Source organism: Bos mutus, chromosome 1, assembly GCF_027580195.1.
Source record: "Bos mutus isolate GX-2022 chromosome 1, NWIPB_WYAK_1.1, whole genome shotgun sequence".
NCBI classification, from domain to species: domain Eukaryota; kingdom Metazoa; phylum Chordata; class Mammalia; order Artiodactyla; family Bovidae; genus Bos; species Bos mutus.
In genome coordinates, this window is record NC_091617.1 from 82,673,617 (window position 1) to 82,687,808 (window position 14,192).

At 43.3% G+C, this 14,192-nt stretch overlaps 1 protein-coding gene across 1 annotated transcript in view; it reads left to right on the top strand.

Annotated features, from left to right (window-relative positions):
- Nucleotides 1-13,734, top strand: part of KLHL6 (kelch like family member 6) — a 56,344-nt gene extending 42,610 nt beyond the window's left edge. The window contains exons 4-7 of the mRNA XM_005909540.3: nt 2,266-2,503; nt 7,165-7,367; nt 8,368-8,581; nt 9,826-13,734. Coding sequence (XP_005909602.1) covers nt 2,266-2,503; nt 7,165-7,367; nt 8,368-8,581; nt 9,826-10,127 — 957 coding nt within the window. The 3' untranslated portion in view covers nt 10,128-13,734. The remainder of the gene's footprint in view (nt 1-2,265; nt 2,504-7,164; nt 7,368-8,367; nt 8,582-9,825) is intronic.
- Nucleotides 13,735-14,192: the final 458 nt, after the last annotated feature.

Genomic DNA, 14,192 nt, shown 5'->3' on the forward strand with positions numbered 1-14,192 from the left:
CAGCAGGCTGTTGATGTGGCAGAGCAGGCACTGTGCATAAGGTGGTTAAAGAGGGGAAGCTGGGGCCTGCTTCTCTGAACCAGAGTGAGTCACAGGAAACCAATTCTGGGAGGCTAGTGCTGTCCTCTAAACATCGCTCTATAATCCCCAAATCCTCCCTGAAAGAGGACAGATTGGTGCTGGAGGTTGTACCTGGAAGGATGGTTTAGAGGCTGGAGGGAGAAATCTCAGATGGGACAGATTTGTCTTCGGTGCCAATGCATTGTTCAATCCTCTCCTACCAGCTTGGTAATCTCATAGTGCCTCCAAGTTCTCAGGACCACCCCCCACCCTCATCCCAGCTGGCCTTTCCACTGTCAGTGCTGCAGGCTCAGCCCAGGATTGTCCTGCCACACAGAGTCATACTCCCTTCTGCTGACGCACAGAAGAGAGCCCTGCTACACACTTAATGGCCACGGTTCAGCCTCAAGAACTGAGGATCAAAATTTATTGTATGGTGACTGCAGCCATGAAATTAAAAGGCGCTTACTCCTTGGAAGGAAAGTTATGACCAACCTAGATAGCATATTCAAAAGCAGAGACATTACTTTGCCAACAAAGGTTCGTCTAGTCAAGGCTATGGTTTTTCCTGTGGTCATGTATAGATGTGAGAGTTGGACTGTGAAGAAGGCTGAGTGCCGAAGAATTGATGCTTTTGAACTGTGGTGTTGGAGAAGACTCTTGAGAGTCCCTTGGACTGCAAGGAGATCTAACCAGTCCATTCTGAAGGAGATCAGCCCTGGGCTTTCTTTGGAAGGAATGATGCTAAAGCTGAAACTCCAGTACTTTGGCCACCTCATGCGAAGAGTTGACTCATTGGAAAAGACTCTGATGCTGGGAGGGATTGGGGGCAGGAGGAGAAGGGGACGACAGAGGATGAGATGGCTGGATGGCATCACTGACTTGATGGACGTGAGTCTGAGTGAACTCTGGGAGTTGGTGATGGACAGGGAGGCCTGGCGTGCTGTGATTCACGGGGTCACAAAGAGTCAGACACGACTGAGTGACTGATCTGATCTGATTGGCACAGAAAAATAAAGTCTCTTCTGGGAAGTAGATGCTGGACATTGGCTGGCCTGATTGCATGTGACTATTGATTGGATTCACCATTTGTGGGCTTCAGTCTTTGCTACTGTGACCTGTGTGTCACCATCTGTAGGCAAGACTGAAGTTCCATGATCCATATTAGGTCAGCTTAACTTTGTAGGAAAAAGAAGCCGCTTTGGTCACGTGGGAAATGGGTGCTGCCTCTCTGTCTCCCATCAAGGTCCTACACCTGTAGAACCTCCCCCATCAAGCCCAGGGTTGGCTGGACCAGGAGGAGGGCACCTCTCCCTTTTCATTCCTAACATCAACATGACATCTCCCACTGCTCCCGCTGTCCCCTTTGACTAGTTTTCAAGGGCCGTGTGTGTGCCAGATGCTCGATTCCGCCCTCTACATTACAACCTCATGCATGCTCACAACAGCCTGGTGGCTGAGGTGTGATCACAGGCCCTTATAGAGACTGCGTCTCTTCTCCAAGGTCACATGGCCATAGGTGGTGAAAGCAGGAAGGAACGCTGGTGTATCTGACCCCAAACCTCTGCTCCTTCAGCTGGGTTCAAATATCTGTGGTATGAATTTCTTCACTTGTTCAAGGCTCTGAAGGGTCATATGCTTGATGTTGGGACCCAGTCCCCTGACCTCCCTGGATACATTCTGTTCCCTTTTGGTTCTTTTCTCCTAAGTCTCTGGATGCTCTTATATGCCCAGTCAGGACTTCTCTTCCAGTCCTCTAAAGAGGCCTGGTAGTGAGCAAAGTCTGGGATATCATCAAGAAATTGAAACCAAGGGGCAGTGGAAGGTGGCCAGAAATTAAATTCTAGGATTCAGTGCTTCCAACCAAGCAAGAGAGAAGATGCAGGAAGTGCATTTGATTGTAAACAGATCTGAACTTCTTAAAAAGTAGTAAAATCTACAACCGATAACCTTTACTGAGTACTTATTATCCATCAGGCCCGAGGCCAAGCACACTAAGTATATTAGCCCATTTAATCTTCCTGACAAAACTATGAGGTTGTTACCACTAAAATCTCCGTTATACAGAAGGTGATACTCAAGGAGGTGAAGTCACATGGTCATACCGTAGCAGAGTCAGGAATCGGGTTCTTTTACCCTGGTTCTATAACCTGAGCTATGAACCACTGTACCATTCTGCCTTTTGTACTCCCACTGGTTTTCCAGATCATTTCGGAGCGCACCAAGCCCAGAATGCATGAGTTCCAGTCTGAGGTATTCATGATCATTGGTGGCTGCACGAAGGATGAACGGTTTGTGGCGGAGGTAACCTGCCTGGATCCCCTGAGGCGCAGCCGCCTGGAGGTGGCCAAGCTCCCCATGACAGAGCACGAGCTGGACAGTGAGAATAAGAAGTGGGTGGAGTTTGCATGCGTGACATTAAAAAATGAGGTCTACATCTCAGGTAAGCAGAAGTTATGTGATACCAAAGCCAGTTCCCAAGGCACTACGTGCTTCCCTGAGTGAGAGCCAGGCAACCATCCTAGAAGAATTAGTGTGGATGGCACTGATCTAGCACTGACTGGGTCAGAATGTGGAAACCAGGCACTCAGATGGTCTTATCGTGGAGAGGGGATTATTACTAAACGAACCCTAATCCTTGATTAGTATTGTCCTAAGAACTGGAGGAACAGGCAGACAGGTCCTGTACTTTCTGGAAAAGGAAGAAGGAAAGTATTGCTAGAGTTTATCTGGTGTCTGCTGTAGGCAAAGGTCACTGAGCATTGGTAATACAGTAATGAATATTCAGTAATTTATTCAGTAATGGATAAAAACCTGACCCCTCCCCCAAGTTTATTAGATCTTGCCTTTAGATGCTCCAATAGCACTCAGTACTTTTTCATTTCTTACTTCTAAGTTGTTTGTTTAATTATTTGTAATTACTCTATGCTTGTTTCCCATTAGTCCTTGAATTCCATAAGTCAATACTGTATTTCCAATGCCTAGCACTGTGTCTGGACACATAGTAAATGTTCAATAACTACTGAGTGACACAGTCTCTACCATCTTTACAGCACTTAGTGTAAATAAACTTACACTTTGGTAGCGTTATTTGCCTCTCACTTCAACTCCATATGGTAGGTGATTTTAATCTCCAGGTTACAAATGGAGAAAACAGGCTCAGAAAGTATGGAACTTACCCAAAGTCACACATTCCAATCCATGTTGTCTCAGTCTCACGCTCTCCCATGACATCAAAAGCCACCTAGCTCTTCTTGAGGTGCCAATGGAAGAGACAAACATCCCATCCCCTCTTTTGGAGGTTTTCTCTAGTCTAAACTTGTTTAGGGAAGAGCTTATTCCCAGAGCTGGTCTCCTTCAGAAAAAAGGGCAGGTCAGTTCTTCCTTGAATACATTAATACCATAGATTAGATTTCAGCTTTCTTTTATCTTATAGAAATATTTTTGTTTTAGAAGATTTAAGCAATACAAGGAGTATAAAATAAAATATGGCAGTTTCTCTGCTCCATTACAATCCTACATTTTTACTTTTTTTTTTTTTTTTTACAAAAATGGTTTTGTATTGTCTTAGAGTAAGTAATGCTAGCCGCGGCAACAAATTCTAAGTCTCAGTGAATTAGCACAGTAGTGCTAATTGGGGCTGAGCATGGGGGCTGAGGGAGAGCACCTGCTCCACTCAGTTCTTCAGGAACCTAGGCTCCCTCCATCTCATGATGCAGCTGTTTCCACAAGTGACCTGAAATTAAAGCTTGATGCATTTTGGGAAGAGAAAGGAACTGAACAAGTTGAGAAGGCACACCTGCTCACAACAGCCTCAGCCTGGACACGAGGCATCAGTTCTGCTCACATTCTATTGGCAAGAACCAGCCACATGCCCTCCCTGTACCCCCATGATGCGGGGCTGGGAAATGTAGTTTAGCCATGTGCTCAGGAGGAAAAGACAGGTTTGGTAGTCATGGTCAGTCTTTGCCACATATACAATACTTGTTATTTTATTCTACAACTTCTCTTTTCCCTGTCTTCAATTTGTTGTTGTCTTTTTAAAAATGATACAAGCAATACACAAAAGAATGCTTGTTATACTAAATCAACAGAAACTTGTACTCAATTAATGATCTATTCTAGACATCATTACATGATCCACTGTATGTGTTAAGTGTATAATACACATAAAGCACAGCACAATCGCAAGCACAGGGTGAGAGCCCAACAGTATTACTCATCATTATCATCACTGTGAGGATTGGTATTGTTGCTCTTTTACCAGTTTCAGGGCTGTCTGTTGAATGAATGAACCATAATTTTTTTCAATGTCTATTTTCCCCCTGAAAAAAAGGCCACAACAGACATTTTCATATATATATATCAAATATATATATATTTATGAACTTGTGCTGCTATATGGAAAGATTCCTGGAAGTGGTCATAAGATGTGTAAATTTAGAATTTTTGTAGATATTGTTAAATTGTCTTCCAGAAAGTTTGTACCAATTTACAGTTCAACCAATAATGAGTGACAGTGCCAATTTTCTACATCCTTGTTAACATTTTTTATTGTCAATTACATTTTAATGGACTTGAATGTTTAAATTTACACTCTAAGTTAGTGAGATTGAATATATTTTCATCTATTTATTAGTTAAATGTATATTTTAAAAAAATGAGCTGGTCCTATCCTTTGTTTTTCTATTGGTTGGTTGTCTCTTTCTTCTTAATTTTTGGAGTTCTTATTGTGTTAATCACTCAGCCGTGTCTGATTCTTTGCAACTCCATGGTCTGTGGCCCACCAGGCTCCTCTGTCTATGGGATTTCAAGAATACTGGAGTGGTTTGCCATTCCCTTCTCCAGGGGATCTTCCCAACCCAGGGATCAATCGAACCTGGGTCTCCTGCATTGCAGGCAGATTCTTTATCGTCTGAGCCACCAGGGAAGCTATTTGTATTGTAAATACTTTCTCTCAGATAGTGATTGTCTTTTAACTTTTTATATTTCAAATAGTAACTTTCTTTTCTATATGATTCTAGGTTTCTTGAGAGGCTTAGAAAGCCCCTCACCACCCCCAAGATCTTTAACATCTTCTATCATATATTCTCCAGTTACTTCTACTATAGCATTTACACTTCAATTTTAAGTGTAATGTGAAATAGGGATCTAACTTAATTTTTCTCTAAACAAATAGCCATTTTTCATAATCTCTATATCTTTTAGTCTATTTCTGTACCTTGCCTTTAATTGATCAGTTTGTCTCATCTTACGCTGGTAGCACATTATTTGTATTATCATAGCTTTTTGGTATTTTGATATTTATTTATTTTGATATTTGCCAGGGAAAGCTCTCTCACTCCTTCTTTTTCAAATGTTTCTTAGAAATGTTCCCAAATCTACTCTTCCAAATGAAGTTTAGAATGGTCACTTCACGTCCTGAAATCCATGAAAAGCCCTGAAGACACCCAACATAGAGGTTAACTTGGGGAGGACTGACATCTTTGCAATAACTTGTCTTCTCATCTGTGTAACACGATATGCCTGCCCAGTTAATCAGATCTTCTTTTACATCCTGAAGTAAAAATCGTAGGTTTTCTCCTCCTTTTAATAATGTTTGCATACATTTCTTTGAAAGTATATAGTATTTTATAATTTTGGATACTACCTGAATGGGATCACTATCACAGTGTTTTGAATAGAGAACTTTAAAAGGTGCACAATCCCACTCCCCAAGAATGGTTAAAATATATGAACAAAAAGCTCACAGAAGAGGAAGAAGCTCAATCTCCCTAGTAGCAGGGAAAAACCAAACTATTACATCATTTTTCTCTATCAGGATGTAAAGCAACCAAACCAACCAAAAAAACCCTCCTGATATCTGCTGTGGGTGGGGTATGAGGAAAGGTCAACCAGGACAGCTTTAAAGGCTCTTTGGCAGCACCTATGAAAATTAAGGTGGGCACGCCCCTGACCTAGGAATCCCACCTCGAGGCTCCACCCTTGAGAAACACTCATGACACAGAGCGTCACCAGTGATACTCAATTCCACACTAGCGCACAGTTGAAAGTCTGAAAACTACATCTTTTAAGTATTAATAATTAGCAGTACTCTGTGCTGATGGGGAAAAGGAAATACAAAGTCATTAAAATATTTTATTAAAGTCACCAAAAAAGTCAGTTCTCCTTTGTCTTGGTCTCTCTCCTTAACTGAAATCTGTATTTTCTGTTTATTGAGTTGTTTTGAAATTTTTTTTTTTTACCAGCTCATCACTCTATTGTGAGCATCTCATTCAGTTCCAACAGTGATAATTTCAAAGTAGGACAAACCTCACTTATGTTTTTATATAGATCAGAGATATGAACCAAAGAATTTTCTAAGATTTCATGGTGATTTCTCCAGGCTTGCATTTGTTTAAATATTAATAAATAAGCAAACATAGAACTTAAGCTGCTTTCTATTTTGATGCTGGTCAAGGCCGTTACCGGGCTTTCCAGGTGGCTCAGTGGTAAAGAATCCATTTGCGATGCTGGAGATGCAAGAGACATGGGTTAGATCCTTGGGTTGGGAAGTCCCCTGGAGTAGGAAATGGTAACCCACTCCAGGACGCTTGCCTGGAGAATTCCATGGACAGAGGAGCCTGGTGGGCTGCAGTCCATGGGGTCACAAAGAGTCAGATATGACTGAGTGACTGAGCACATAAGGCCCTACTATTCTCACCCACAATCGTCCAACCTAACCTGTCCTGCCTGACCTCTTGCTCCTCGGCCATACAGACACTGAGTGCAGGCTTCTGCTGGCACCCACTCGCCTAGGCAGACCTGGGTACCACTTCCCTGAAGCCTTCTCTGGACTTAGCTCATGTAGCCTCTTCTCCGAACTCTCGCAGCACAGAGGTGACACATGGCACAGCCTTACACTGTGTCTCCCTGTTTCCCTGTGCTGGCTCTGTCTCCCCACCTACACTGCACACATCTTCATGAATTTTTTTGCCTGGCGGGGTGGAGTGGGGGTTGGTGTTGGTTTGGGAAGGGAACACTTACAGGCTTGTGGGAAATTATGGGAGAAGCTGTACTTGTTACACATCCGGTGGTTTCTTAAATGCTGTATATGTCTTTCAGGTGGTAAAGAAACACAGCACGATGTTTGGAAATATAATTCTTCAATAAACAAATGGATTCAAATTGAGTATTTGAACATAGGCCGCTGGAGACACAAGATGGTGGTGCTGGGGGGCAAGGTCTACGTGCTTGGAGGTTTCGACGGCTTGCAGAGAATCAACAACGTGGAGACCTACGACCCATTCCACAACTGCTGGTCAGAGGTAAAGATCATTTCTATGAGTGACTCTGTATGGTTGCTTCAAAACTTAAAAAAAAAATAAAAGCTATCTGCCAACGTAGGTATACAGCTTTCTGATCTTTCTCCTCCCATTGAGAATATTTTTGGTGGTACCATCGATTCAGCATTTCTGGTCAGGTCACAGAAATGACTTTCTTCCCAGTGGGGGAACTCTGTGTGGGTACCTGTCCTATCCTGGCCAGTACCTCAGATGTGGAGTGCAGGCTTGATCCTATCTTGGTCTGCATGTCTTGGTCTAGAATCTCTGTCTCCTAGGACACCATCTGCCCTTGATTTCTCCACACTGGGCACACAGGGATCCCTTGACTACACTGTTGAAACCCAGAGTCATTTGGTAGTATTTAAGAGTCAGCCCTTAATCACATGCCTATAACGATGAACCACGTGTATGTCTTCATATAAGACTTTAGCAATACAATCTCAGGTACATATCATACTCAAGAAAAGGCAAAGCTTTGTTCATCAATGGGCATAAAGTTTCAATTAAGCAAAATGAACCAGCTCTGGAGATCTGCCTATAGATAACACCTGGAACCCTTATACCAGCAATTCTTCCTAACTATAAGTGCTAAGGACAATGCCTGGGACATAGTAGGCACTCAGTAAATATTTTTTGAATGAAGGAGCACATGACTAAATATGAATATACATTTTTGAGAAAGCAATCTCCTCCAACATTGACTGGTTTCATCTCGTATACACTTATTGCTGTCTACACCCCACCTCCCCTGAGAGCTGGACTCTGGGAGAAATAGACTAGAAACCAGAGCCAGGAGGGAGGGTGGGAAATGTATGCTTTGATCTTCTCTATCTCAAGGGAGTCAAGCCCACAGGCCTTGTGATTTTAGGCTAAGGATGCCCGGCCTTGTGTTCCCTGACTCCTGACTTGTGTCCTGTGAACCACTGCAACAATCTGGGCAGTGTGACTGAGAGCTTCTCCTGGTGCCCCTGTGCCCCTGCAGGCTGCGCCCCTCCTTATCCACGTCAGTTCCTTCGCAGCTACCAGTCATAAGAAGAAGCTCTATGTGATTGGGGGAGGGCCCAACGGGAAACTGGCGACGGACAAGACTCAGTGTTATGATCCTTCAACCAATAAATGGAATTTAAAGTCGGCCATGCCAGTAGAGGCTAAATGCATCAATGCAGTGAGTTTCCGGGACCGTATCTATGTAGTTGGTAAGTGAACAAATGGCATGATGTGGGTGGGGTTCAAAAGGAAAAGAAGATGTGATTGGTCCAGGCCTTGGTAGAATTTCTCTTTCAGTCCTGGAGACAGAAATAGCCCACATTTAGTAGACACGCAGAGCAGATAGACAATGGGGCCCTGGTAAGGGGAAGCCAGAAGTTGCTATGGGAACAAAGTGTGTTGTAAGCATTAGCAATTGCACAGAAATTGAATATGCACAGTATAAGTGCCCAGTAAATGGCAGCTACCATTATTTCTTACCTTGTATTCATGGGAATTTTATTCTCCCACTTGCTTTGAGGGCTCTGAAAGGTGGCATTTAGCAGGAAGGAGAGCCTGACCAGCCAGACCACAGTGGGCATGTAATTGTTAAGGATGATAAATCTCAACCCTGACTACTCATTATGGAGTTTTTTACAAAAACATGGGTAGCTGGGGCTTGTCCAGACCAATAATATCAGAATGAGGAGGATACTGGCCACAGTGCCAGGTGTTTTTAATGTGCAGGTGATTTTAAAGTACAGCCAGGGTTGAGAACTACTGATTAAGGAAATACCAAAAATAAATAACTTCAGCAAGTAAGCACTAACCACAGAAAGCTTCCTGAATGCAAAATATGGGAACAGATTAAGGCAAAAATCTCTTTTCTCCTTTGCTTCAGGTTTCCTGTGTTTTTACTAGTCAGACTCATGACCTGACCTCAAAGGTCTGATCTCCATGGGTTACCAGAGCTGGTGTTCCCTGTCATGCTCAGTTTAGAGATGCCCCCACTTTTAGTCACTGTCATGTATATCAGTAAAAGACTTCTGTGTACCAGGCTTTCCGCCAGGTGCTTTATGTGCCTGATCCCTCTGTTTTCTAATAACCACCATGGTCTTGGTGTTCCTGGTTACAGATCCCAAAGTTGCAGAGCCGGGTTTATGAGCAAGGTCTGCCTGATGCACCACCTGGTATTTCCTCCAGGAAGCAGTCTGAGGGTACATGTTAGCAGTCACGGGAAGTCAGGCGTCCTTTAGAACCTGATTAGCACCCGGCTACAGAGTTTCAAGGGCTGTGAACTATTTCCAGCATGAGACTTCCCTCCCCTAGTTACCCATTCTGGCTTTCTTGAGAGCCATGAATTTGCTTTTTCTTTCGGCAAGGTGGTAGACTTGACCTAACCAGTAGTAGTTTAGTAGTTAACGGGGAAGAAAACCAGAAAAGCAGTGAAATGCTCACGGTGTTTCCTCTTCAGGAGGGGCCATGAGAGCGCTGTACGCCTACAGCCCCCTGGAGGACAGCTGGTGCCTGGTGACCCAGCTCAGCCACGAGAGGGCCAGCTGCGGCATCGCGCCCTGCAACAACCGGCTCTACATCACTGGGGGGCGGGACGAGAAGAACGAGGTCATCGCCACGGTGCTGTGCTGGGACCCCGAGGCCCAGAAACTGACTGAGGAATGCGTCCTGCCCCGGGGAGTGTCCCACCACGGCAGCGTCACCATCAGGAAGTCGTACACCCATATTCGGAGGATCGTGCCTGGAGCCGTGTCGGTCTGACCTCGGGTGCGCGGAGGGCGGAGTCATGCGGGGAGCCCGCCTCCCTCAGCCCTGCCCTTCGATCCTACTTCGGACACCAGCGGGGCTGGACTGGGGGCTCACCGCGGCTCCCCCTGGAGGCTCCTCGGAAGTCACAGCTTTGGGACACTTGAGACCAGCCAGGAATGTTTGCGAGACCTACCTCAGGAGGAAAGAAGAGTAATACTTAACATGGAGATGGAAATGGCAACCCATTCCAGTACTCTTGCCTGGAAAATTCCATGGACGGAGGAGCCTGGTCCACGGGGTTGCAAAGAGTCGGACACGACTGAGCGACTTCACTTAACATGCAGGACACACCTGTCCCCTGCCAGGTTCTATACCAGGCGCTTTTGTACACCAATGCTTTTTACTGTCCTAATGACCTGATTACTGGATATTAAAACTCCCATTTGACAGGTGAGGAAACCGAGAGAGGCTAAGTGATTGCCCTAGGTCAGTCAGATTCTAAGTAGCTAAACCAGGAGTTTAAACCCAGGTTTTTCCATCTCGAAGTCAGTGTAGGTTCTGTCTGGCCGTCTATCTCAGAGCAGGAAAACACAAAGCAAAACAGCTCATCTTTTGGTCTGACAGGTTAGCTGGAGGATTCACTCAGCAAGGCAGGGAAATAAAGGGTTTTTTTTCTTCATTCTTCTTCTTTTCCTTATATTTAAACCACACGGGATCTTTGGTGTGGTAACTTTGGGCCTCTTGTCAAGAGTGTATCATAGGTTGTTCCATCTGACAGTTCTGGGGAGATGGGTCTGGGAAGACCTGTTTACTCTGGAACATGTGAAAAACTTTTTTCTTCCTCATCAAAAACCTCTATCTTTTATGATCACAGGAGGCCCATCGTAGCCTGGAACTGTCGCTGCCGGACAGAATTGTACCTTCAGCACAGCTCAGTGCCCTAGCCTTTTAATGTCCAACAGTTGTATTACAATGTAGAAAAGGTTTTTCCAGAGACTCAGAATACTGTTTTGTTTCTTGTTTGTTGGTTTTATGTAAACATCCTTACATTGCTGGCAGCTGAGGAAGGACTGGCTCTTCTTGACAGTATACGTTCTAATTTTTAGACAGTGATTTGGGTCCATGTCCCTGTGACTCCACCTGCCTGGAAGCTTCATTTTTAGGATCCTTTTAATCCCTCCTATTTGGTTTTTGGATCAGGTTGGCGCAGTTTTGACTTAAAGAACAGAGTCTGGTCTTTACTCTCAGAGATAGAGCTTTCAAATGAGCTCACTGGAAATTCATTCTAATCCCCGAGTTGGGGAAACAGATTAAGATATCCTATTTCAGATGCTGTACTTAAAAAGCAACAATAATGGTAACAACATAGTAACTGCATTACCTAATGTCCTTTATTTTCATCATATGATTTCAAATCTCTTTATAGAGTTTTATTTCATGTCAGATGTGCCATTTTGTGCTTGTACATCTCAGCAGTTTGGGAAGATAGAGGTATTAGAGTTGATAATGAATTTAACTTTCATAGACAAGTTTGGTTAGAAGAAACTACAGCTCAAAGCAGATAAAACAGACTTGGAAAATAAGTGAAAATTCTATTTATGCATAGATCATTGAGGATAAATATAAATGCATGTTGATGTTTGAGAAGCTCTGTGTCTTAGAGTCAGGTGTGACACTTTAGCTCCCTGCTGTGAAAATTGAGGTGGGAAAATACAAACATATTTGTGGAAATTTAGAACACATACCTCATTTACCCATGAATACTGATAACCTTAATGAAGCTCTCAACTGAAACAATTTAAACTACTTCAATTCAGCAAACATTCCTGGAAATTGTTATGTTTGGCAAGCCTTGGGGACTCCAAAAAGCAAGACAAATTTCCACCCTAGAAACATTCAACAAGCAGGTAAATGGGCCACTTGTCAATATTATAATTTTCCTTTTCATCAAGCTAGAGAAAAGGAGATGTACATGAAGTTATGAGGTTGCATTCAGGTCTTTCTTGCCCATCCAAGTGATCTCCTTGGGAAGCAGTGCTCTTAGATCAATGATACAGCCATTGTTTACATGTTTGTCTTTCCTTGGGGTTACCTTCACAAACCACTTATGAGCTCTGGGAGGAATCAGTCATATTTCAAAGACAATGTCAGGAAAGAAATTTCACAGAAGTTCAATGACAGCATCATTGGCAACACAGAGAGCCTCCCCTCAGAAAGAACGTGTTTCTTGTTCTGACTGTCCTTGGATGAGAGCAATTGGAAAATTTTGAGCCCAGATTTTCAACAGGTCAACCTTATGCTGGGAAATCGAGGACTTAGGATCTCTGTGTTGTAAACCTGGCTGTCAATAATGGGTTGCAGACAGATACACCTACTAAGAAGATCCAGATCTCCACACTTGAAGCTGTCAGTCTGTAACTTTTAGGCATATAAAAAAAGTTCAAGTCATTTTGGGGGAACTCTATATCATCAGGATTTAAATTTCTAGCTAGGAATGGAAGCTCTTAAATTCTAATTTCCGTTCTTAGATGAAAAAACAAAAACCTAGTTTACAGAAGTTAACTGTCATAAGACATACTGCCAGCAGGGGGACAAGGCAGGTTGGTGCCAGGTGAGTCAGAGACAAAGGGCCCTAGGACTCAGGCAGAATGTCCTGCACAGCCTACTGGATCTTGAGTCAGGTCCCATGAGTGGATAGAGAACCCTTGACTGGAAGGAAGAGGAGAAGGTAGGAGGAGGGGGAAGTCAGGTTTGGACACAAGTCTGGAAAATGATGCCAGGGGCCCTGGAGTTGGGGAGCATGACTCCATTCTCAAGAAGAGGGAGAGGAGCATAAGGAACCCACTTCTTAGAAGTGAGGCGAAGTTAGAGCAGGACTAGCAGTAAGACCTGTTTGCTGTGGGGCCTCTGGGCTGCTTGGCTAGGTCTCTTGTTTTGCTGGACCAAGAGAGAGAGGCCCAGAGGCTCTGATGAGGTGGAATCTGTCAGGGAGGTTAAAGGGCCCCAGTTGCCAAGGCTGATCTGAAATGGGTAGGGAGCTAAGCTCACCCAAACATCAACAGATAAATATTCTCTTCTTAGCTTTCATCACATTCTACATGCATTGGCCTCAGGAAATACCCACCCACCCACCCACACAGAGCTCTTGAACTCAAAGAAGCTGTGCTCTCAGGGAAGTGCAAATATTTGCTTATAGCTGTGAAAATAGAGCTTTGCTATTTATGAAAGTCCTTGAGGTACTGTTGTTATTTACTTATCCTACTTGATTTTGAAAAAGAGAAATACTCAGTAAAATTTTCAAAGTGGGTAAACACCTCTGGAATTTCTTATGTAAAGTCCTAACTTGGGGTTGCAAAAGCCTTTTTCTCCTTAGTATCTGATCTGGGTGTTGTATGAGAGCTCCTCATTTGAGGAGTCAACTCTCATGGAAATCTGTAAATATCTCAAACATGGCTACTACAAAACTAATTTTTACAGGTCAGATTTTCATATTTTTAGATAAAAATATTAACAAAATTCTTAGTTAACCAAATCCTTCAAGCATTTTGGTTACATGAAGTTGTATTTTTTTTAAGTGATCAAACCAAAGATACCATTTATGGGTAAAAATCGAATAAAGTTTTTATTTATTCAGTATGTATGGAGTATGAATGGAGTAAATAAGAATATTTTATATACAATTACTAGCTGAATTTTTTTTTTTTGGTTGATATGAATCAGCGGTATCTGAATAGAAATTAATTTAGAAGGGGAAATTTGAAATGTTTCAGTTGATTCCAGGGAGCTTAGATAAACTCACATGCTAATTTTAATCAGATTTGGTTTACAGAATGGCAAAAGTAGACAGCTTTTCCCTCCCTAGTGCCTCATTGCCTCTGGGAGCCAGTTTTTACCAATCTTTGTGAGTTTACAAACTGTATGACTCTCATCCTGTCTGACTTGAAGCCTTCCTGCAGGAGGCCTCCCTCTAGGTTTCTGGTTTCTGGTCTAACTTCTCAGCCCTGCCTCCACCAACATCTCTATGTAGTCTCTGAAGCCTTAACCAACCTTTGTGCTTCTCAAAAATGAGCACGTGAA